The 24,897-nt window shown below is 36.1% G+C and overlaps 1 protein-coding gene across 1 annotated transcript; it reads left to right on the forward strand.

The window, feature by feature from the left end:
• Positions 1 to 3,138: 3,138 nt before the first annotated feature.
• Positions 3,139 to 23,316, forward strand: LOC143582659 (uncharacterized). The gene is made up of 11 exons (XM_077065178.1): positions 3,139 to 3,445; positions 3,791 to 4,232; positions 4,353 to 4,598; positions 4,788 to 5,008; positions 5,075 to 5,338; positions 5,433 to 5,551; positions 5,711 to 6,038; positions 18,259 to 18,446; positions 18,516 to 18,740; positions 20,219 to 20,309; positions 22,661 to 23,316. Exons 1-11 carry the CDS (start codon positions 3,139 to 3,141, stop codon positions 23,314 to 23,316), a joined length of 3,087 nt encoding a protein of 1,028 aa, XP_076921293.1.
• Positions 23,317 to 24,897: the final 1,581 nt, after the last annotated feature.

Consider the following 24,897-nt stretch of genomic DNA (forward strand, 5'->3'; position numbering starts at 1 on the left):
ACAAGATCATGACGATGATCCCAACGCACCTTCGGGTGCAGGTGGTGAGCTGCCAAGAACCTCTCAGGATCTTGGGGCTTCCACAGCTGAGGGGGAGTCAACTGATGCAGCGGGTGATGATGTTGTGGATGTTGATGACGATGCTGATGTTGAAGACGTCATCGATGCTTTGAATGAGTTAGATGAGGAGGAGGTTGATGACTTTGTGAATGATGATGACGATGATGTGTTGCCCGTGGAGGAAATTGAAAGGATTGGAGAAAATATTGATGTGGTGAATGTGTTGGAAGAAGGAGAGATCGTGGATGACGCAGTGGAACATGAGATTCCAGCTGTTGAAAGAGCAGATTTGGGAGATGAGAATGTGGTAGATGATACGGTATGGGAGGAGCAACCAAATTGGAAAGAAGGGTGTGCTCAATGGTTTGTTAAAACTAAGAAGCCTGCAGTGCCAACAATGTTTAGAAAGACGTATAATATAAAGGGCTATGCAGAGTCGAAGAAAGGTATTATATGCTGGTTGTACGACAAAGAGTTGAAATTATTTGTGATCAAAAGGTACGACGGCATTCAATACTTTAAAAGATTATTGAGATCTCTAAACTCCCTACCGGAATGCGAGGTGAAAGAGTTAGCAAGACTGGGGCTAATTAACAGAAGTAACGATAATATGGCGAGAATTATTGAAAAGATCGTCTGGAAAGAAGCCATCAAAGACAAAAAGTTTGAACTGCTAAAGCCTCAGAAAGGAAGATTGATAGAAGATAAAGATAGGGGAATGAGGGCTGACGGAAAACCATGGATGGTTATGAAGTATAAACCAGTCCGACATCTGAAGGAAGTACCAATGAGAGTCATGCCCAAGAATGTCCTAACAGATCTGAAATGGTGGTATGTGGATTGCGAGACAGCTGAGGCGGTTATGGAAGATGAGGACGAACAAGAAGTTCTTCGGGTTTATGACCCGATGCATCTTGTTAATCTATCGCAGGCTGATCTGGAAGTGCTGAACAACAAGAAGATCTTCTACATTCCTGCTTGGAAGGATCAAGCGAGGAAATATCAAGGAGTTGTGTCGGTTTGTGTGAGAGAAGGGGCGCACGCGTGAAAGTGCAAGATTACAAGACTCAGAGATCAAGATATGAAGCTACTGCCAAGGGGGAGTCTGTTGGTACATGTTTGTCAGTAGTTCATAGTCTAGTATTTGTTATCGAGTCTGTAATATAGTTAATGGTTTGTTTATGTTTTGTTTTGTAAACTAGCGAAGTTATCAGCAAGTTCGCTATGGCGAACTTGCTGATTTAGCGAGGTTACTGACAACTTCGCCAGTGGCGAAGTTGTCGTGTTTAAATACACTGTTTCAGCAGAAACAGAAGAGGACGTGAGTTAGGGTTTTTGGTTACGCTTTGTTTCGTTTTGTTCTCTGTAACAGTGACTTACTGTCACGTGTTTAGTTATTCAATATAACGTATTTACCTTATAGCTCGTGTTCATTGTTCGTGTATTCAATCTCTACAATATCTACACTCGTACCTATATACGCAGGGATTCCGCACCTGCGTTGTTAGAGATTTCCCGTGTACGATCCGCGTTTAGGAACCTACAACTACCAACGTTCGTTTCTCTTTTTGTCATTCATAATTATTTTAATTCTCTAGCTACTGTTATTTTCATTATTCATTTTTCATTATATTTATATTATATATATATTTCCAGATGATACTTCTACGCAACTTGGTAGTTTTTATTCTTCAAATCGAAAACAAAGAAAGCAAATTGTAGATGCTAAACATGATAGATTAAATCACTCCTTAAACCAAGCTTCTCAAACAATGCCGTCTTCTTCAAGTAAAACCTTTTTCCTTTTAGTCCTACATTTGTAATATTAATCTATTTGTTGTTTTATTAGTTATAAAATATTGTTTTTAACAGGTTGTGTTATTTCCTCTAACATCATCCCTAATACAACATCAAATTTGAGCGGTTCTGTTTCTAACTATATAAACTCTGGAAGTACGTCATCAAAAAGGCGTGTTGGAAGACCAAGGAAAACAACCAGTACTACTCCTATACCTATGCATCAGTTAAACGATTTTGAGTTTGTTGTTGATGTTTTTAAAGGCATATCAACAGGTTATTATTTAATACATTATATAAATTTACATTAAATATTACAAATCTTGGTCGTAAACTTATATGTCTCATTTATTGTATAGATTACGTTGATCATGGTGATCAAAGTTTCATATGTGAGTCTTGCAACGCGTGCTTGTGGGAAGTTGAATCTAGGAGAGGAAAAAAACTGCCGATACGACGTTCTCTTTATGTTGTCGCAATGGAAATGTTAAACTTCCTGATTTAAAGCAACCTCATGAAACTTATGTAAAGTTATTTCGTGGCGAAGATCCTATAAGCAAGTATTTTTTGAAAAATATTAGACGATTCAATTCTATGTTCTCCTTTACATCAATGGGTGGAAAAATTGACAATTCCATTAATAGAGGAAACGCTCCTTACACGTTTAGACTTGGCGGAGAAAACTACCATTCTATAGGAAGTCTTCTTCCATTAAATAATAACAAACCTCAGTTTGCTCAACTATACATTTATGATACGGAGAACGAAATATCAAACTGACAACGAGTATTTGGGTAAGGCTTACTTTTAAACATTATGTTTTTCATTTTTAAAACAATTATTGTTTTATCATATATTTCCTTTATATTAATGTTAAAGTTTATTTTTTTGTCTTAAAGTGAATCATCTTCAGATGCCAACAATTACGAAAATTATATTATTAATTATCTCAAGGAAATGTTAGACTCACAAAATCCATTGGTTCAGGCATATCGTATGGTACGTGATACTTTTAAAGAAAATCCTCAGATTGATTTGAAGCTCTGCATTGTTGGAACAAGGAAATACGATGCTAGGACTTATAACTTACCAACGGCCTCTGAGGTTGCCGCTCTTATTGTTGGAGATTTTGGTGATGCAATGGACAAGAGAGATATAATAGTTAACTCCAGGTCTGGTGGTCTTCGATGAATTAGTGAACTTCATCCTTCTTATACTCCTCTACAATTTCCTTTGCTTTATCCTTTTGGTGAGGATGGTTATAAAGTAGACATTTCTCACATGAATTTCGATCCTTCGTCTACGGCTGCCCGTAAGAAGTGCACGATGCGAGAGTTCTTTGCGTATAGGTTACAAGATAGGCCGAACCAATTCTCACTACCCTTAAATGGACGAAGGCTTTTTCAGCAGCTTTTGGTTGACAAATATACCATGGTTGAGAGTCAAAAGTTGCATTTTATTCGTGGAAAACAGAGTGAACTTAGGTCTGACACCTATGAAAGCCTTCGAAACCTTAAGACGGCAAGAAATTCAGATGCTTCAACATCTGGGCAACGTGTAATTCTTCCGTCATCTTTTACTAGTGGAAGTAGATATATCATGCAAAATTACTAGGACGCTATGTGTCTTTGTAGATGGTACGGTTATCCAGATTTTTTCTTAACCATTACGTGCAATCCCGATTGGCTAGAAGTAAAACGTCTTTTAAAGGATACCAATGTAAATTTTGAAGGCAGGCCAGATATACTATGTCGGATTTTCAAAATGAAGCTTGATTCATTGATTAAGTTGTGAAGGATAAGGCTTTGTTTGGAAAAATTAAAGCAGGTTCGGTTCCCTATTTAATATTTTTTATTATATTTTGTTTACTGTTTGTTAAAGCTACTTATTGTATTTAATTTTTGATAATTTATATGCTTGATTCCAAATGCAGCCGTTTACACAATTGAGTTTCAGAAACGTGGTCTGTCTCATGCCCATATTTGTCTATTCATTACTCCAGATAATAAAATTCACAATCCGTCCAATATAGATAACTTTATTTTAAGTGAAATTCCTGATAAGGTCACTGAACCAGACCTATACCAGCTTGCGTCAGATCATATGCTTCATGGTCCTTGTGGTGAGGCTAATCCAAACTGTAGCTGCATGATTGATAGAGAATGTTCAAAAAATTTCCCAAAACGATTTCAAAATGAGACAAGTATAGATTCCAACGGTTTTCCGCTTTATAAAAGAAGAGACAATGGACGTTACGTCGTTAAGAAAGGTATAAATCTAGATAATAGAAGTGTTGTGCCTTACAACAAAATTCTTTTAAGAAAGTATCAAGACCATATAAATGTCGAGTGGTGCAATCAAGAAGGATTAATCAAGTATTTGTTTAAATATATATATAAGGGTCCAGATCGAGCTACAATTTCCCTTGTCCAAAATAACACCGCCGACAATGAAGATCCTCAAGTAGATGAGATTAAAACTTTTTACGATTGTAGATATCTTTCTGCATGTGAGGCTTCTTGGAGAATATTTTCTTTTGATGTTCATTACAGGGTCCCGGCTGTTACGAGACTTCCTTTTCATTTACCTGGTCAACAACAAGTAATCTATGGCCCTGAGGAAGATATTGAGGATGTTCTTATCAAGACTTCTAATTCAGTTTCAATGTTTACTGGTTGTATGGAAGCAAATAGAAACTACGAGCATGAAAGGAGGCTATCATATGCTGAGTTTCCAACACAGTTTGTATGGAAAAAAACATCACCACCAAAATGGGTAGAAAGGCAAAGTGGGTTTTCTATTGGTAGAATTCATGCCATTCCTGCATCATTTGACGAGGCATAATACTTAATACTTTTAAACAAGGTTAAAGGACCGAAATGTTTTGAAGATATTCGAATAGTAGATGGTTTTGTTTGTGATTCTTTTAGAGATGCATGTTATAGAAGAGGGCTTTTAGACGATGATAAGGAGTACATAGAAGCAATTGAGGAAGCAAGTTGTACAGCAAACGGATATTATTTAAGAAATTTTTTTGCAACAATGCTTATAACATCGTCCTTATCAAGACCTGATTACATTTGGGATAATACATGGCAATTTTTAGTCGACGGGATTCTTTATCAGCAACAAAAGAAACCCAAGAATCCAGGTTAGTTTTGTTATATGTGTGACTTGTCTTTTTGTAGTTTAGTTTAAGGTAGAATTTTTTTTTCAGGTTTGTCTCTTAGTGACGAGCAATTGAAGAACTTGGAATTACTTCAGATTGAGGATTTTTTGGTATACAACAATTCATCTCTACGTAGGTTTTCACGCATGCCTTTTTCAGATCAAGAATCTGTTTCTACGTCAATGAATCCTCTTATGATGGAAGAATTATCTTATGATAAGGATTCTTTGTCAAATGATTTTAAGCTTTTGTACACATCTCTAACTGATGAACAAAAAAGCGTTTACAACGAAATATTCAACTCCGTGAAACGTAAAAAAGGTGGTGTTTTTTCGTGTATGGTTATGGCGGGGTACCGACAAAACATACTTATGGTAAACTTTATCTGCCTCAATTCGGTCAAAAGGAGAAATTGTTCTAAATGTTGCTTCAAGTGGAATAACATCTTTGTTATTAGAAGGCGGTAGAACGGCTCATTCCAGATTCCTTATTCCAATCAATCTTACCGAGGACTCCCAATGTCAGGTAACTATTATAAATTTCATTAAGTCTAGATTATTTCACATTTAAATTTATGTTTTTAAATTATTTTAATGAATATAATGTTGACATATTCAATATTTTCAGGTAAAGGGTAATACAGATGTTTCTGAGTTATTGAAGAAAACATCATTAATAATTTAGGATGAAGCTCCCAAGATTCATAAACATGCATTCGAAGCATTGGACAGAACCGTAAAAGATGTTATGAACGTTGATTTGGGCAACACTTCTGGATCATTGTTTGGAGGTAAGGTAGTTGTTCTTGGTGGTGATTTCAGACAGATTTTACCTGTTGTACAGAATGGAACAAGAAACGATTGTGTGAACGCCACAATTAGTTCTTCTTACATATGGTTAAATTGTAAGGTTTTGAAACTAACTAAGAACATGAGGTTGACTGTTGGTTCTCAAATGTCAAATACTTTAGAGATTAAACAATTCACTGATTTGTTGTTAGATATTGGTCAAGGTAATTTTGGTGGTCCTAATGATGGTGAAGCAACTATAACAATTCCAGAGGATCTTCTAATAAAAGATTCCCTTGATCCTATGTCTGATTTGATAGACTTTGTTTATCCTTCTATGTTAGTGTTGAGTCAAAGATTTGACCAAAATGAAGTATATGGAATATTGGAATCTTCTCAACCTCCTAAGAATTCGCTAAGTATGGATCCGGGCACACCTTAGACCTCCGAGCAAGCTTTTACTTAGACGGGAACGATATTTTGTCTATCGGGTAAGGTTATCTTGAAGAAGTCTTCTTTAGTGGATATCCGAGCAGGGTTTGCAAATTAGTGCATTGCCGAGTAAGGTTCACTAGTTTAGGTAAATCCGGGCAAGGTTCACTTTATCAAGCAAGTCTGCTCTTCATAGCTAAGAAAAGTTCACTTCCGAGTAAGCTTTTGGCTAACCAAGTCCATGAAGCCAAGTGATTGGAAGATCGGGCAAGGTATTCATTAATAATGGTGGTCCGAACAAGCTTGATGATCTAGATGAATATCTTTAATTAACATCGGGCAAAGTTCAACTCAAGCAAGGAACAGTACTCCCTAGTACACTTTGCTAATAAGTTATGTTATAGCAAAGAGTTGAAATGGACCATTGAAGAACAAGGTTGCTCGTAAGGGTTTTTCGGGCAAAGTCTGGCAAAGTCAAGAAGATTGAAGTCTACCCGGTGAGTATTTTACTTGGTAAAATACTCTTTAAGTAAAGTCTACCTGGAAACTGATCCCGGGCACACTTCTATGTTTACCAAGTCATGAAGGATGACAGAGTACACAACATACTCGGAAAATGAAGATAGATGCAAAGCCTACCCGGAAGACTTGTTTTACACTTAAACTCTTTTCTGATTATGTAATTTGAATATGTATTTACGTTTGGGGTTTCTAGAAGGAATGCCAGCTGTCCTAGGGTGGCAGGCCTATAAATAGAATGTTTTAGGGCACGCCGCCTAAGACGGATTCTAGCCTCTACACTTTTTGGATAAGAAAGAATATTTTCTTGAAAGTGACGGCTGTCCAAGAATACGTACGGAAAAACCCTCCTTCAAGAAACCCTAAATCGATTATCCAATTTGTATGATGAATGTTATATGAATGGAAATCTTTTGAGTGAATCTTGTTTGTGTTGGTTACCTTTGAATACTGATTAAGCAACCCTATGTTTGTTATTGATTCCGCCTTTAACAAACGGTTATCTTTCTAAATATAGCAACCCGTCATTAACTCTCTTGTCGACACATTTATTTGTGTGAGTTATGACATGATTAAGTAAGATCCAGCTAAAATCAAGGTACCAGACAAGTGGTATCATAGCTTGTTGCCACTATTTTGGAAAGATTGTTGTTGATTGAAGATTTGAAGAAGAATGACGTAAGCAGACCACTGTTACATTGAAAAGTGACGTCAGCAGCTCTGTTATTCATTTTTCTTCCAGATCTACAATCTTTTGGTGTTTTCTCTTCCTTATTCTATTGAAAGTTTTAATCTTTATATATAAATCTTGTTCTAATCGCATCAGACAACTCAGATCTGAACAATTGATTTCTTCAGAACTGATTATTTTTTAAAACTCTGTTTTTACAAAGAAATTACTTTTGATTTCACAAAATTTCTGATTACGAGGAACAAGAGGTGTCTACTAACAATATTCCTAGACTGTATGGACAGGGAAATTTCACAAAATGGAAGGTTTTGTTTGAAGCAGCCGTTTGCTATAATGATGTTGATATGTGGAACTCCATCAAGAATGGTCCACAAGGGGAAGTTGCAGAAGGTGCAAATCCGGCATCAACTGCTGCTGTGAGAGAAAGGATGAGAAAAGTAGATGACAAGGCTTTAGCTATGTTGAAACTAGGTCTGTCGTGGGAAATACTTACCAAGGTTGAACATCATCCCAATTCCAAGGAAATGTATGATGCAATACTTGAAATGTTTGAGGGAAATGTTGAACTCAAAAACATCAAGAAGAAGAGATTGAAGCAGCAGCTAGAAAGATTCAAGTATAAAGAAGGAGAAAGGTTGAAATCAATTCTGGAGAGGTTTCTGGGAATTGTGAATGATCTCAGAACCACATAATATTTCATGACTGACTTTGACCTCAATACCAAGATACTCAACTCTATGCCAAAGGAATGGTATACTGCCTGCAAGTTCATCCTCACAAAGCATAACTTCAATGAGCTAAAAGTGGATGATGTCGTGTGTTTTCTTCAAGCTGCTGAGATAGAGAATGAGATGATAAAGGAGGAAAGACCCTGCTTCAATGTTTCAAATGCATTGGTTGAACCTATGGGCAATTTGACTACCAAGAATCAACAACAGATACCTATCATTGAAGAACCTGTTAAACTCATTTATGATACTCCAAAATCATTTGTTGGTGTACGCACAAGCAATCAAGGAAACCAGCAGAGGTTCAATGTGCAGCTGATTGATGACACTGATTCTGCCTCTATGGCAAGTGGAAATGTTCCTCACACTAATGGTGGACATGGTCAAAGCAGTGATACACGGGCATTGCTTTCAATGTTCACTGAGTCATATAATGCATTTGTTGCAAAGAACTTAATTCACACAAGTGTAGTACAAGATGATCTTGAGCAGATAGATGCTGATGATTTGGAGGACATGGATTTGAAGTGGCAAGCAGCTATGTTGGCTCAGAAATGATTCACCACTGAAATTGATGGGTTGAAGAAAATGATTATAGAAGAGAAGATGATGAACACAAAACTGCAAGCTGACAATGAATTCTTGAAGAACTTGGTCTCCACTGGAAACATCTGTGGAATTTTAAACAAGTTAAAGAAGAAGACAAGTACAAAGCAGTACCACCACCTTTCAACAACAATTTTATGCCAAAATTTAATAAAGAAAAAATAAATTCATATCTACAACAATTCAAAGATGTCTTTTAAGACAAAGAAGAACTTGTGGATTTGTACAAGAATGTTGAGGTGAGTGAAGAATGAGAGTTTGTTGTGAAGAAAGACTTGAAAGAAGAAAAGTCAATTGGAGTTCAAGTCTCTGAAGATAACCTTGGGTCTGATGATTTGAACCAAGATGACTTCAGTGATTTAAGTGATCAAATTACTGAAGAGGAAATTAAAGCTGCTGAGAGAGGAAGAAGATACAAGAAACTAGAATCAGTTGATAAACTTCCAAAGTATCCACCTGTCACACCAAGAATGAAGAAACAAAATGAAAGAACAAAGAGAGAACATGTTTCTTTTGACATTTGTGAAAAGAAGAAGATAAGCTACAATGAAGTTAGACCACCAAGCAAGGCTGCATATCCTAGAAAGAAACCAACAGAACTCACTGGTGATGAGAAGTATGATGAATATCTGGTAAAAGGAAAAGTGTGTGGAAGTGAAACCATGAACAGAGAAGAAAAGCAATCAACAAAGGAGACAAGGATTAAGAAGAAAGCTGATGTCAAAACAAAGAAGCAAGTGACTGAATCAGCAAGAAGAAGTATATCTCCTAAGAAGCATGAGAAAGTGATCAAAAAGAACTATCAGCCTTTGAGATTCAAACAAGACACTCAATCTGTCAAATCCGATAGTTCTCTAGGATCATCAAGCAGTGAGAAGACAAGAAGAAAAGATGCATATCCTAGAAAGAAACCAACAGAACTCACTGGTGATGAGAAGTTTTTGTTAAAACATGGATTTGAAACTGAAGGATTCCTTTGTAAACCTAAGACTGAAACCAAAGTTGAAACAGTTCCTGATGTGAGAGATTACTGTGAAAAGAAGGACTATGTGATAAAAGAGTATGCTACTGACTCTATTGAGTACCAGAACTCAACCTTACTAGTCAAAACTCCAAGAGAGTGTGATTATGAAACATACAATTTAGACAATCTAGAACTCACTCATGAAGATCCTGAACCAACAACACTCACTTCCCAAGCTGTGTCTGAAACTGAATCTGATAAGCTGCAAGTTGATAAGGCTTGCACTTCATCACTCAACTAATCAAACTTTTTCTTATGTGCAGGAACAGTCCACTCCTCTGAATGACATATGGTACATGGATAGTGGTTGTTCTAGGCACATGACTTGTGACAAGAGGTCTCTTGTCAATTATGAAGAAAAGTTTGAAGGTCCTGTAGCTTTTGGTAGTGATGAAAATGGTGGAAAGATTGTTGGAAAAGGAATCTTAACAAATGGGAAAGTATCATTTGATAATGTGTTTCATGTTGAAGGTCTTCAGTACAATCTGCTAAGTATATCACAAATGTGTGATAAGGGATACAAAGTCAGTTTTGATGATTCACACTGTTTCATTCTAAAACCTGAGTTTGTGATTCCACCTGAAATGATTATTATGATGGCACCAAGAAATGGCAACTTGTATGAATTGAATATGAAAGAAGTTGTTTCAAGATGAGGTGCATGTTTTGTTTCCAAAGCCACTGAAAATGAATCAAAATTATGGCATAGAAACTGTGTCATGTGAACTTAAAGAACATGAATAGACTTGTCAAAGGTGAGCATGTCATAGGCTTACCTGCAAGAGAGTTCAAATTGGAAGATCATTGTAGTTCATGCCAAAAAGGAAAGCAACACAAATCTACTCATAAGCCAAAGCTCATCAACTCAATTGATCAAGTACTTGAATTACTTCACATGGATCTCTTTGGTCCTGTGAGTGTGCCAAGTATAGGGAAGAAAAGATATTGTCTTGTGATCATTAATGACTATTCAAGATATACTTGGGTCTATTTCCTAAGTACCAAGGATGAGACTGGTGAGTTGTTTAAGGGTTGTGTAACAATGATTGAGAACAAATTGAATAAGAAAGTGAACATGATGAGAAGTGACAATGGCACTGAGTTCAAGAATGGAGTTATGCAAGAATTCTGTGAAGTAAAAGGAATAAAACAACAATTCTCAGCTCCAAGAACTCCTGAACAAAATGGTGTTGCAGAAAGAAGAAAAAGAACTTTGATTGAAGCTGCAGGAACCATGTTAGCAAATGCTAATCTGCCTGTCACTTTCTGGGCTGAAGCCAAAAATACAGTCTGCTATGTTCAGAACAGGGTACTTGTCAACAAAAGGCATAACAAAACTCCATATGAAATATTTCACAACAGAAAGCCTTACATTAAGTTTTTCAAGCCCTTTGGATGCAAATGTTTTCTTCTGAACACAAGGGACTATTTGAACAAGTTTCAAAAAAAATCCCTGGATTGTTTCATTGTTGGATATTCTACACACTCAAAAGCTTACAGAGTTTATGTGAAAGACTATTTGAGTGTCATAGAATCATCTGACATCATCTTTAATGAGAATCAATTCAATACAGTTGATGGTGCAGCACAGCTGTTTGATCATGAAAAATTGATAAGGTCCTTCATGATTTATCCTGAAGACTTTAATGAATCTTTCTACAAGACCAGTTAAATTGAAGAGAAAAATAAGAAATCATTGGACTTGGAAAAATTATGGAAGAAGGTTGCTAGAAAAGAAAATGAATATACTTTTGTGAAGAATTCCTCATGTGACATTGGTGAATATGATCATACTGAGAACAATCAAGACAATCAAGATGTGCAGAATGATCAAGTTCAGAATGAGGGTAACACAAGCAACCAAGCAAGTGGAGAAGAAGTCGCATCTAATGCAAGATTTCAAGATCTATTTCAAATATTGAATTTAGAAAACAATGGTGCATCTACTTCAGGACAAAATAATGATGAAGCACCTGAATTTCATGATGCAGAAACTGATTTGATCATTGAAGAACCAGAGATCAATGAAACAAATCTTGACACAAATTTGTCTACAAATGTTATTATACAAACTCCTTATGTGGAAAAGAATCATCCTTCTGAAAACATCATTGGAGATTTGCATGAAAGAGTTACAAGAAGTCATTCTGAAATTGCAAACATCTGTCTTTACTCCTGCTTTCTATCCCAAATAGAGCCAAAGAACATTTCTCAAGCACTAAAAAACAATAGTTGGGTGGAAGCAATGCAGGAGGAATTGGCATAGTTCAGAGATTTACATGTGTGGGATCTTGTTGACAGGCCATTGAACAAATATGCAATTGAACTAAATGGGTTTTTAGAAACAAAAGGGATAAGAGGGGTTTGGTGATTAAGAAAAAAGCTAGGCTTGTGGCACCGGGATGCCTTCAAGAGGAAGGAATAAACTTTGAGGAAGTCTTTGCACCTGCGGCAAGACTTGAAGCTATCAGGATTTTTCTTGCATATGCTGCCTCAAAAAACATTAAGGTGTTTCAGCTTGATGTTAAGTCTGCATTCCTAAATGGAAATATTGATGAAGAGGTGTATGTTGCTCAACCTCCAGGTTTTGAGGATCCTTTGTATCCAAACAGGGTGTATAAGTTGAATAAAGCCCTATATGGATTGCATCAAGCTCCTAGAGCTTGGTATGATGAGCTGTCAAATCACCTTCTTGAAAATGGTTTTCAAAGGGAAGCCATTGACAAGACACTCTTCTATAAAAGAAAGGGATCAGACTTGCTTCTGTTACAAGTTTATGTGGATGATATCATCTTTGGATCTACAAATGAACAAATGTGTATGGAGTTTGAAGGGGTAATGAAATCCAAATACAACATGAGGTCTATGGGAGAAATCAACTTCTTTCTTGGACTGCAAGTTCAACAGAAAGCTGAAGGGATTTTCATTTATCAAACCAAATATATGCATGACATTTTGAATAAGTTCAATTGTCATGAGTTCAAAACTGCTTTAACTCCAATGGACACAAAAGAAAAGATGATTGCTGATGAAAAGGGGGAGCCTGTGGATGAACATGAATATAGAGCCAAAATTGGATCCCTGATGTATCTTACTGCAACAAGATCAGATATTATGTTTGTTGTATGTGTGTGTGCAAGATTCCAATCAAATCCAAAAGTCTCCCATATGAATGCTGTGAAGAGAATTTTTAGATATTTGAAGGGAAGACCAGACTTAGAAATTTGGTATCCAAAGAATCAGTCTTTTGATCTGATTGCCTACACAGACAGTGATTATGATGGCTGTAACATGAGCAGAAAGTCAACCTCAGGTGGATGTCAATTTTTGGGTGAAAGGCTAGTGTCATGGCAATGCAAGAAGCAGACTACTGTCTCAATCTCAACTGCAGAAGCTGAATATATTGCTCCATCTGCTTGCTGTGCACAAGTTCTATGGATTCAAAATCAGATGCTAGACTATGGTTTGAATTTTCTGAACACCCCTATTCTTATTGATAATACTGCTGCATATTTTACTGTTAAGAATCCAGTTCAACATTCTAAAACAAGCACATTGAAATCAGACATCACTTCATCAGAGATTGCAGTGAAAAACGTTTGATTGAAATGCAAAGAGTTGATACAAGTGACAATTTGGCTGACCTATTCACCAAACCACTTGATAGAACCAGGTTCAACTTTCTTTTGAAAGCCCTGGGAATGATCAACTCTGATGAAATCTGATTAAGGATGTGTGCCTGGTTGTGTACCTCTATGTGCTAACTGATTATTTTATTTAGAGGTTTCACAAATTGAATGTTATGTGAATATGCTTGAGTATGTTATTGATTATGCTACTGAATATGTAAACTGATATGTGCTTTAACTGATGATGATTGCATAGTTTTGACATGATTGATCTGATTGATATGCTTGTTTGATTATCAGTTGATGTGCATTTGTGATGTTAGTATAAGTGTCTCTGTTAAGATTTAGTTGTTAGAGTAAGCTTATCTGACATCATTTCTTAATTCCTTGAATATGTGTTTTATCTGATCTTCTGATATTATTAAGATAGGTTAGACTATGAATGACAGTACTATCTACTTGTCCTGATAATATTAAGTTTGATTAAGATTTGATTATGTTACAAATGTTTATGTCAAAATGTGTTTTATGTCTAAATTAAGTGATAAAATGAATTCTATAATGAATTTTGCATAAATACTCTATTTTGGTCAAAACATGAGCAAGTTGATTAATGGTGTAGAGATGTGATAAGATTATTCAGTTCAAGCTTTAAAGAAGCTTAAAAGAAGGAGTTTTAAAGAAAAGACTCAAGTAGTTATTTTTGCTGAAAATTATGTCATTTGCCCAGTTGGAAGGAATACACTTGTGTATGTTTGGTCCTTAAATCTCTACAGATTCAAAGGATAGCCATTGACCTGAAAACTGAATGCATTTGGGGCAATTATAACTTGTTTCTTATTAATTCACTTAAAACTATGTCAATAACTCTGACTTTGAAAGGACATATATTCACATGTATTTTTGGTCCTGCTAATCACTTGTGGTCAAACAGGATAGCCATTTACCTGACAATGAAGAGAAATTGGGGTGATTGAATATTAAACTGTAATTTATTGGGAAATGATAGTACATTGACTACTTATCCAATCATATGGATTTAATAGGCTAAAAGGACCTTAGTATAGTCATTAACATGTATGGTTGCATTCTCATGATGATGTAAAATCTAAGGTGATATAAACATAATGAATATGCTAATCTTTATGTGGAGATACATAGTTGTCTTTGCATGTCTCAAGATAATTCTCTCCAAATGATAGGCAGAAAAGTGATTACCCAGTCATACACAAGCCTGTTGTTATTTGGTCAACCAAAAATGAAACATCTTTAAATATGACAAAGAACATGAGTTAGAAAAATTTGAGAAAATATCAAAACAAGGGGAAGAATGAATAAATCAACCAAAAGTTGATAAGTGTTTTAAATATTTTATCAAACAAGAGGGTTACAACAAAGAACTACAAATATGTTGACAAAATATGTCTCATCTTGAATGAAAGGCCTGTTATTTAACTGTAAGTCTAACGTTCAACCTCTATATATGTTTGAAAATCAAAAATACAAAAAGATTCAATAAGTTCTGTCATACAAAAACAAGCTTTTTGACCAAATACAGGAGGTTGGAGTCAAATTGGGGTGATCTGGGGAAAGCCAAATAAGCTTTGAGAAGAGATATGAGGCATCATAGCATAATGTTGACCATTAATGCATTATACTTAAATTGAACCTTAATCATATCACCAAAGAGATGAAATTCATACTAAGTTTATACCTGCTGTTAACCTATCTATGTTGTCATAATAATGCTGGGAATGAAGTATTGAGAAAGCTACTTAGTCAATATGATCCCATTCTTGAGATCTTTTCAGAAAATGGAAGAAACTGTTTTGAAGAGAAATATAACTGAAATTTGATCTCTAAATGCACCATTTGCTCTTAAACTATGATCTGTAACGAAAAATATATTTTGACAAATGGTTTAAGTCAAAAAGTGTTGCATTTTGCCTTTAACAGGTTGAATATGTAAGTTCGAGTAAGGTTTGGTGTTTTATAACCTTTCCGGGCACAAAACAGTTGAATATGTTTGAATATGTTATTTCGGGTAAGGTTTGATGATTTGTGACCTTTCCGGGCAAGCTTAGTCATTTTTGACTAGGTTAATGATTTTCGGGCATGCTTTGAAGTGTTTACACTTTTCGGGTAGAGTACACTCTTGTACTAATTTCCCGATCAAGCTTGAAGTCTGGAGATGATTATGTGTTGTAGCTAGATTTTAACAAGGAATTCATGTTTCGGGCAAGCTTTGCATATGCTAATTGTTAGTTCAAGAAAACTTAGTGAACTTAGGATTAGTACACCGAGTAAGCTTTGTGATTTGTGTGAATATGTTGTTAGGAAAGGTTAGTTAATCTTTCCGGGCACACATAGATATTATTATTTAAGTTTGTCATGATCGGGTATGGTTAGATATGTTGAAATCCTTCGGGTAAGAGCATACCTGATGATTGAATATGTGTATCCTAGTAAGCTTATTCCTAACATAGGTGTTTTGGGCAAGCTATTTGAAATTCTATACTGTAGCACACTTATCTGTTTATATGTTTTAATTTCATTCTTAGCATGCTCTGTGATACTTATGCTTATGATTTCTTTGAAATTACAAGTGTTTTTGGGCAAACTTTGTTTTCCGGGCACACTTTATATTTCGGGTACATTTTTGTTCCCTCAATATACTTGGTAATTTCAAAACCTGACTTTCCGAGTACACTGTCTGCTAGAAGTCCTTTTCCGGGCACACTTTGTACTATAGGAAAGTTATTCGGGTATACTTTGCATAAGAAGGTTGTTCGGGCACGTTAAAACATTGTGAATGTTGCTCGTGCACACTATGCTTCCAAGTATACTTGACTGAATATGTTTATTACGTATGTCTGATTGATTATGTTTTTCTTTTTAATAGGGTTTATGCTAGATTAAGTCATTTAATTTGAGTTAAGAAATTTATATGGGGATCTTAATTGATTCATAGCAAGGATGTTTATTTGATGCTAAATACTTGATTATTTGTCTTGTGATTAATTTCTCAAGAAATCGGGTATTTCGGGTAAGCTTTCTTCAACAGTGTCTTGACTTTAAATTACTTGGTTTGACCAAGCAAGGTTTGATGTTTTTATTATTCGGGTAAGCTTTGTGTAAGTGGAAGTATACCGAGTAGACATTGGTTATATGTTAAAATTTTCCGAGTAAGGTTTACTAAAAGGGTAAAGAAATGTTTTAATATATCAAGTGGATAATGTTACTGTGTGACAGCTAATAACTCACTAAACGACAAAAGGCATTTAAAACCCACTTTCAAAAGGTATATACGAGGGAGTTAAGCAAAATTTTCAACATTACTTTCCCTATCTCTCCTTTCACTGCAACTGCTTACTCATAAAGAAACCTAAACCGACTCATCGCATTCAAATTTTAATACAAACCCTAACTTGATTTAGCCCTCTAATTCCGACTCGGTAAGCAACATTAAAGTGTTTTCTGATCACGATTAGACTATAATGGGCTTTGATTATGTATTTGATTACTAATACTCTGTTTATGTGATTAGGTTATAAATTTGTCGAAGAACAGGTTCTTGATGATTTCTCTCTCTTTCTTCTTCATTTTTATACCTTGAAATTATTTAAAGCACAGAACTTTATGACTAATTTCACTTTGAATATGTTTATTTATGATGTTCAGATATAGCAGAAGAAGACCAACCCAAATACTTCTTCGAGAAGAAGCATAATATGTGTGCACTCTTGCAAGTCACACCTGACAACGAGCCGATTGAAAGAATGATTACATGGATGGCTCGGTCAAATGTCAGTTTTGCCTTCACTGAAAATCCTGTCATCTACAGAAATCATTCACTGGATTTCTGGAGATCTGCCGAACTTATTGAAGATATCAATGGAAAGAGAATCGAAGCATCTGTTGCTGGTCATGAGATACATGTGACAGAAAGAATGATCAGAAGATGTTTACGGTTGAATGATGATGATCATAATCCAATAAACTTCAATACTGATCTCCTGATGAGGATCTTTGAACAGACAATGGGATATTAGGGAACGGTACATGATGGGCAATTTCAAAAGGGAATGCTCCCTATGTTGTAAAGATTCCTTATTCATCATGTGACACAGGGGTTTGCTCCACGAAAAGGATCATGGACTTTGATGAGTCGTGATCTAGCAAATGCCACTGTTGGAATCATTTATGATTTGCCATTTAATTTCTCAAAGATGATCTTTGAGGGATTAGTTTTAAATTTGAAAAAGGCTGAGAAGGATAGATTTTTGCAATACCCAAGGTTCCTACAGATAATCTTCAACAGAGAATTACAAGATCTACCCACTATTGGCATAACACACCAACTGCAAAATCCTGACACTTAAAAGAGAATTAAGAATCCAGGTGCTGCAAATAGGTTCAATTCTGAAGTTCCATTTGAAATTCTGCCATGGCTGTTAGATCATAACTTGGAGGTGATGCCAGTGCCTGAGTTAAGCTCAGAGGAGGAAGGAGGAGATGATGTTGAGAGTGATGATGATGGAGATGATGACATAGATGGAGATGAAGGAGGAGCTGGAGTAGCTATGGATATTGTTGCACCTGATCATGGGGAGCAATTTGAGCAAACAGAAAAACCTATTCCAACACCACCACAGTCACCACCACAAACTCCACCACATCAAACCACTCAATCCCCACTTCAAACCCACACCACAAACACAGAACAACCTGAACATGAAACATTCTTCACAACACCACCCACAACACCACTCACTTACACATACTTGTTCCAAAGAAATCTGGATTTGATGTTAGAAAATGCTGAATGGAAGAGGAGGAATGAGGAAGTGACTGATGAAAATGTAATGTTGATTGAGAAGTTGATACAAGCTGAAATGATAATCAAATCCCTAGAGCAGGAGGTTAAGAAGACCTCAGCTGCCCCAAAACAGGGGGAGAATGAGAATATCCCAACTGTCTCTGATGTGAATGTTGAAGAAACTGTAACAGTTGTGGAGACTGCAGACAAATTAAAACTGATTATGAATGTTTATGATGATGCTGGAGAGTAGAGTAGTGAGAGGAGAGCTAAGGATGATGAGTATGATGGTGATAGATCAGATGTAGGAGAACAAGACTACGATTTTAATGATGAAATAGTAAATGTGGAGAGGGATGGAGAGAATGTCGAGACAGAAGACAGGGTTGAAAAGAAAAATATTGAGGAAAATGTAGCTACTACTACTGATATAGCTACTGATGTCTTAATTGACACTCAAACTGGAGTTGAGACAGAAGTGTTGAATGAAGGGAATACTGCTGCTGAGGAGCCCATCACTCAAACTGAACAACCAGAAAGCTCCAAGAGGGCAGAGTATGACCCTGAGTTAGAAGCACTAGAAAAAGAGATTGATGACTATGTACAGTCTGAGGATGAAGAGGATGTGAGGAGGAGAATTGAGAAAGGAAAGGCAAAAAATCAGTGTAGAAGAGCCTGCTAAGGCATATCTAGAAAAAGATGTGTCATTTAAAGATGATGCTATTGCCAATGAAGAAATGCCTCAAAAGGAACCTGTAAGGCCAACTGGTGAATCTGTTGAGGAAATGATGGCTAATATCACCAGAATCAGGATGGAAAGAGCCAAAAGATTTGAACAAGTGTATACAAGAAAGAGGAAGTCTGATGAACAGAAAAGGAATGATGAGAGGAAAACAAAGAGAGGGAGATGGGATGAAAAGAACAAATGATATGTTGAGACTCCTGAAGATGAAGGTGATAATGATAATAGCCCAATCAGGGCAATTCCATTGCAAACACTGCAACCAGGACAACAGATTCCAGGTGTTCCTGATGTGCCTGCTAGGTCTGAACAAAATCCAGATCATCCACCCTCAGATGAACCAAAGATAGATGCAGTCAATGTATCAACTGAAGAGGTTGATGAAACTGATGATTATGATGAAAACAATGATGATCAAGGAAAAGGTGGAGAAGCTGTGAATGTTGAATCTCCATAAGTTGAAATGACAGATGTGCAGAGAGCCAACATTGAGTTGAGTATGAGAGAAACTGAAAAGAGTAATCCATTGGTTGTAAAGCTGAGAAGATATGGGATAAGTTTTGAATCTTTGGCTGATCTTGATGATGATCAGTTGCAAAAGAGACTTGTTAAAGAGAGAGATGCCTTGAAGAAAAAGATGGAAGAGAAAAACAGGGAGAGTCAAAAGTTTAGAGAATACGTCAGAAGGCATAACTATTCAGAGAAAGATCTATCTCACTTTAGCTTTGACCAACTCCAAGATCTATATAACAGTGAGAGAGAAAAGGTGATTGAAAAATGTGTTAGAGAAAATGAAAAACTTGAGAAGATGGAAACTTTGAAGAAAAAGTATGGAGGTATGTGTGGATACCTGCTGGAGAGAGGTATGAAGCCTGAGATTGTTGAGAACCTATCTAGAGAATCAGTGTTGGACCAGTACAACAAGTTGAAAAGAAAATAAAAATTGAAGAGAGTCCAAACTGAGAGCTCTACCAAACTGCCTGAACCAACTGATGAACCTCAAGCAAAGAAAAGAAGAATTAAGACCATGAGGGAGAAGTTAAAATAACAGGTCAGAGAAACCTGAATCTGAAGAAGAACCCATTGTCCCTTGGGAAAATGAAGAGATGATAAATATTCTAAGAAGGGTTATGATTGATCAAAGGGAAATGAGTGAAGAAGATTTTAATGTCTTGGAGAAACAAGATTTGAAAGAACTTTTTTATATACAAAAGGCTGAACGGGAGAAAGCTTTAAGGGAAAGTGATAACCCTAGAACCTTTGTGGATGGAAGTTTTGTGCCTGCTGGATTGGCAAACACTCCTGGTATGGCAAGAATGTTGCTGGATCTTAAAGAACTAGCAGGACAAAATATTGTTGATTTGGCTAACCTTTCAAAAGAAATGGTGGAGGCCATCTACATTAAAGTTTTCAACTTAAGGCCTGGAAAACCAAAGAAGTCTATCCCTTTTAGGCCTCCAATCTCAAGAAGACAACCAAAAGGAGGAAGAGGTGAATCAAGTAGATCTGCACAACAAAGAACAACAAGACCACAATCTGATGTGGATCTTCCAAGAGAAATCTACTTTGATTCTCACACTGAGTCCTTGAAGGTGATTATGGAAAGTAGGCAATTGAGGGAAATTGTTGTAAGAAGTGACTTCCGTGAGTATACAGAAGAGCAACTGGAAAGAATGGCCAATCTTAATATGTATGACTTCAGAAATAGAAACAAGATGGCTAGAAGGCAGATGAACGATCTGTCAAAATTTTTGAGAGATGAAGCTGACAAGGGGTTCAAGTTCTTAAAGGAAAAGAGAAGTTGGAGAATGATTCAACTTCACAAGTTAAAGAGGACAGAAAAGTTGAAAAGAATGGATATTGCTAAAAGAGACTTTGTGATGAATATCACAGGAATGAATCCACTGTCAAACATGAATACATGCATAAGTCTTGGAAGAAGAATGATCCGCCCCAATTACACAGTACAAAAAGAATGGCATCATAGCTGAAATTGAGTATAAAGAAAAGGATGACCATTACTTGCTGAGAAACTCAGATGGAAAAATCTTGGGGATCATTAAGAAAGATGAAGACTTGACCTACCTGCATGATGAAGATTTAATGGATATAAGGGATTTGGTTATACCAGAAAGTCATACTCATTACCAAATCCTTAATATCTTCAAAATGAAAGCTGCATCTGAGATAATCAATAGCAGACAAGCCGCTCATAATGCAAGAAAGAGACAAGATTAGTAGAGTAGGCTTTGTGATGTAATGTCTTCGGACAGCTTTTAATTATGTAATGTGCTTATGTTATTTGAATATTTAATTTGACTTTTAATTTGATGTGTATTTTGACTAAGTGTAAGTAACCTTATAAATGTTTTGGGTCGGCTGAGGTGTTCCAATCTAGGGGGAGATTGTTGAGTCAAAGATTTGACCAAAATGAAGTATATGGAAAATTGGAATCTTCTCAACCTCCTCAGAATTCGCTAAGTATGGATCCGAGCACACCTTAGACCCCCGAGCAATCTTTTACTTAGACGGGTACGATATTTTGTCTATCGGGCAAGGTTATCTTCAAGAAGTCTTCTTTAGTGGATATCCGAGCAAGGTTTGCAAATTAGTGCATTGTCGAGTAAGGTTCACTAGTTTATGTAAATCCGAGCAAGGTTCACTTTATCAAGCAAGTCTGCTCTTCATAGCCAAGAAAAGTTCACTTCCGAGTAAGCTTTTGGCTAACCAAGTCCATGAAGCCAAGTGATTGGAAGATCGGGCAAGGTATTCATTAATAATGGTGGTCCGAACAAGCTTGATGATCTAGATGAATATCTTTAAGTTACATCGGGCAAAGTTCAACTCAAGCAAGGAACAGTACTCCCGAGTACACTTTGCTAATAAGTTATGTTATAGCAAGGAGTTGAAATGGACCATTGAAGAACAAGGTTGCTCGTAAGTGTTTGTCAGGCAAAGTCTGGCAAAGTCAAGAAGATTGAAGTCTACCCGGCGAGTATTTTACTTGGTAAAATACTCTTTAAGTAAAGTCTACCCGGAAACTGATCCCTGGCGCACTTCTATGTTTACCAAGTCCTGAAGGATGACAGAGTACACAGCATACTCGGAAAATGAAGATTGATGCAAAGCCTACCCGGAAGACTTGTTTTACACTTAGACTCTTTTCTGATTAGGTAATTTGAATATATATTTACGTTTGGGGTTCTAGAAGGAATGATAGCTGTCCTAGGGTGGCAGGCCTATAAATAGAATGTTTTAGGGCACGCCGCCTAAGACGGATTCTAGCCTCTACACTTTATGGATAAGAAAGAATATTTTCTTGAAAGTGACGGCTGTCCAATAATACGTACGGAAAAACCCTCCTTCAAGAAACCCTAAATCGATTATCCAATTTGTATGATGAATGTTATATGAATGGAAATCTTTTGAGTGAATCTTGTTTGTGTTGGTTACCTTTGAATACTGATTAAGCAACCGTATGTTTTTTTATTGATTCCGCCTTTAACAAACGGTTATCTTTCTAAATATAGCAACCCGTCATTAACTCTCTTGTCGACACATTTATTTGTGTGAGTTATGACATGATTAAGTAAGATCCAGCTGAAATCAAGGGACCAGACAGTTAGATAGGTTTAATGATCTTACTTACTTTCAAGAACGGGCTTTGCTTTCTCCCTTAAATGATGTCGTTCAAGAGATTAATGATCGTATGTTAGCGTATTTTCCTGGTCAAGAAAAGGAGTACTTAAGTTCAGATAACATTGACGAGGTTGAAAGTGTATCTGAGGATTTTGATCCGACGTTGTACTCTCCTGATTTTCTTAATGGTATAAAGATGTCCGGAATGCCAAACCATCGTTTGTTACTTAAGGTTGGAGTTCCTATTATGTTACTACGGAATATTAATCAGAAAAAAGGGTTGTTCAATGAAACTCGACTACAAGTTGTTAGTTTGGGTAAACGCGTCATTGAAGCTAAGGTTGTTTATGGTACTAATATTTTATTGCGTACTTTACTTAGTAGAATAAGTCTTACACCGTCTGATAAGAAGCTTCCATTCAAGTTAATAAGGAGACAGTTTCCTATATCGTTTTGTTTTGCAATGACTATTAATAAAAGTCAAGGACAATCTTTATCGCGTGTTGGATTGTATTTAAAAGACCCGGTTTTTACCCATGGCCAGCTTTATGTTGCTTTGTCTAGAGTGAAGACTCGCGAAGGTATTAAGATTGTTTTATTAGATAAGGAATCCAAATTGATTAGTGAAACCAAAAATGTTATGTATAAGGAAATATTTGGAAACCTTGTATGAGTTTTTACAGTTCATTTTCGTATATGTTTGAAATCTTGTAATTACCTTTAACTTTTTTTTATAAAAGGATTGTGTTATTTTATTTTGTTTAACTATGGGTATATGTTTGTTTATTAATTATCCCTTTACTATTCTTATTTTTTATGTATCTTTTTTATCTTGTATTTATAGTATAAATTATTAAACATGTATGGTTTTAATTATAAGTTATTTGATATATATTGTATATCTTATCTATTTCCCAGATTTAAAAAAGAAAAAAAATAGGTATAATGTTTAGAAACAGTCTAAAAGTATAGGGTTAATAATTAGTTTTATTGATTCAATAAACCGTCATTATTTTTGATTAATTTATACGGTTTTTGAAGATGAACAATCACACCCTAACTTCTTCAATCAGACAATCAAACACAATCAGTTTTCATTTTCGTCCACAATGTCGACAGTTGTTAACTGGAAATTTAGCTCCGATAATGTCACACCCCGACTAGGCAGTTGCGGAAGCGTAATACGGGAATGTAACAGATAACACTGGTATCAACCACATTGTTTATAAAGGAAATTCAACCACTAGATTACATCATATTACATTTGTAGGTACTATGTTTACAAACTAGGTGAAAAAACACATAACCGGTTTACGAGCTTCTTATACAGTATAAGATTAGCGTCTATTCACAGCTATTCAACTTGTCTTTCTAACACCAAGCAAGTAAGCAAATCATTCCACTTTTGCTTTACCTGAAAAGCATGTAAAACGGGTCAACTACGTCTAGTTGGTGAGTTTCAAGTTTCACGAGTTTCAATGAAATCAGTACACGAGTTCGTAAAGTTCACAGTGTGTATGTATATATGTCTGTGTATGATGTATTATACTAAGCCACAAGTGAAACCGAAACGAGCTATACTGCATGGCCTCTCCTGCCCATGCACTCCTGTTGGCATTTAACAGCCAATTTTGCCCCATGTATGTACTATGTCTAACACCACATAGCAGTATGTAAAAATATAATGACAATGTGCAACTGGGTTTACATATGTTCCGGCATACCCCACCGGCTCTGTCAGTTGGGTTTGTCAAACCGATAGTACTATCCACACGTCACCGGCACGAAGTTAATCACTTGTGTTTGTGGGGACTTTGTCAAGTGTTAGTACTTAGATAATCCACATCATCACACGTTTTCAAGTATAACAGTTTATGTAAACATGCTATTCACCCCAAAAGTTCGTAAAACAGTTTAGAAAGTGGGGGTCGTGAAACTCACCTTATTGTAGTTTGCACAGAAATTACGCGTCAGATAGTCAGATGACTCGTTTATAGCCTGATTCCTATAAACGGTATCGTATCGTTAATACTAGTACAGTGTTCAAGCTAAATCGGGCTGTATAGATAATCTGGGTATAGCTGTTAGGCCCAGAACATGACCATAGTCTTAGATTGTGACGTTGTATACTATGAAATGTTTAAAACTGGATTTGGCTCAGTTTCACCGTTTTCCGAGCCTAGCTCAGTTGGTCGTTTATACGTTTCGGGATTAGGTAAGATCATATAAAACTTAAGTAAATATATTGATTGAT

This window comes from Bidens hawaiensis, unplaced genomic scaffold (assembly GCF_021521415.1).
Source record: "Bidens hawaiensis isolate Kalapana, Puna unplaced genomic scaffold, B.hawaiensis_p1.1 tig00031833_1, whole genome shotgun sequence".
Classification (NCBI taxonomy): Eukaryota; Viridiplantae; Streptophyta; class Magnoliopsida; order Asterales; family Asteraceae; genus Bidens; species Bidens hawaiensis.

Coding starts and splice junctions, on each gene's coding strand:
- LOC143582659 (XM_077065178.1), top strand. CDS start 3,139: ATGAATTTCGATCCTTCGTCTACGGCTGCCCGTAAGAAGTGCACGATG. Junction 5,339..5,432: donor AATATTCAACTCCGTGAAAC/GTAAAAAAGGTG, acceptor TTCGGTCAAAAG/GAGAAATTGTTCTAAATGTT. Junction 20,310..22,660: donor TGGATTGGCAAACACTCCTG/GTATGGCAAGAA, acceptor CTTACTTTCAAG/AACGGGCTTTGCTTTCTCCC.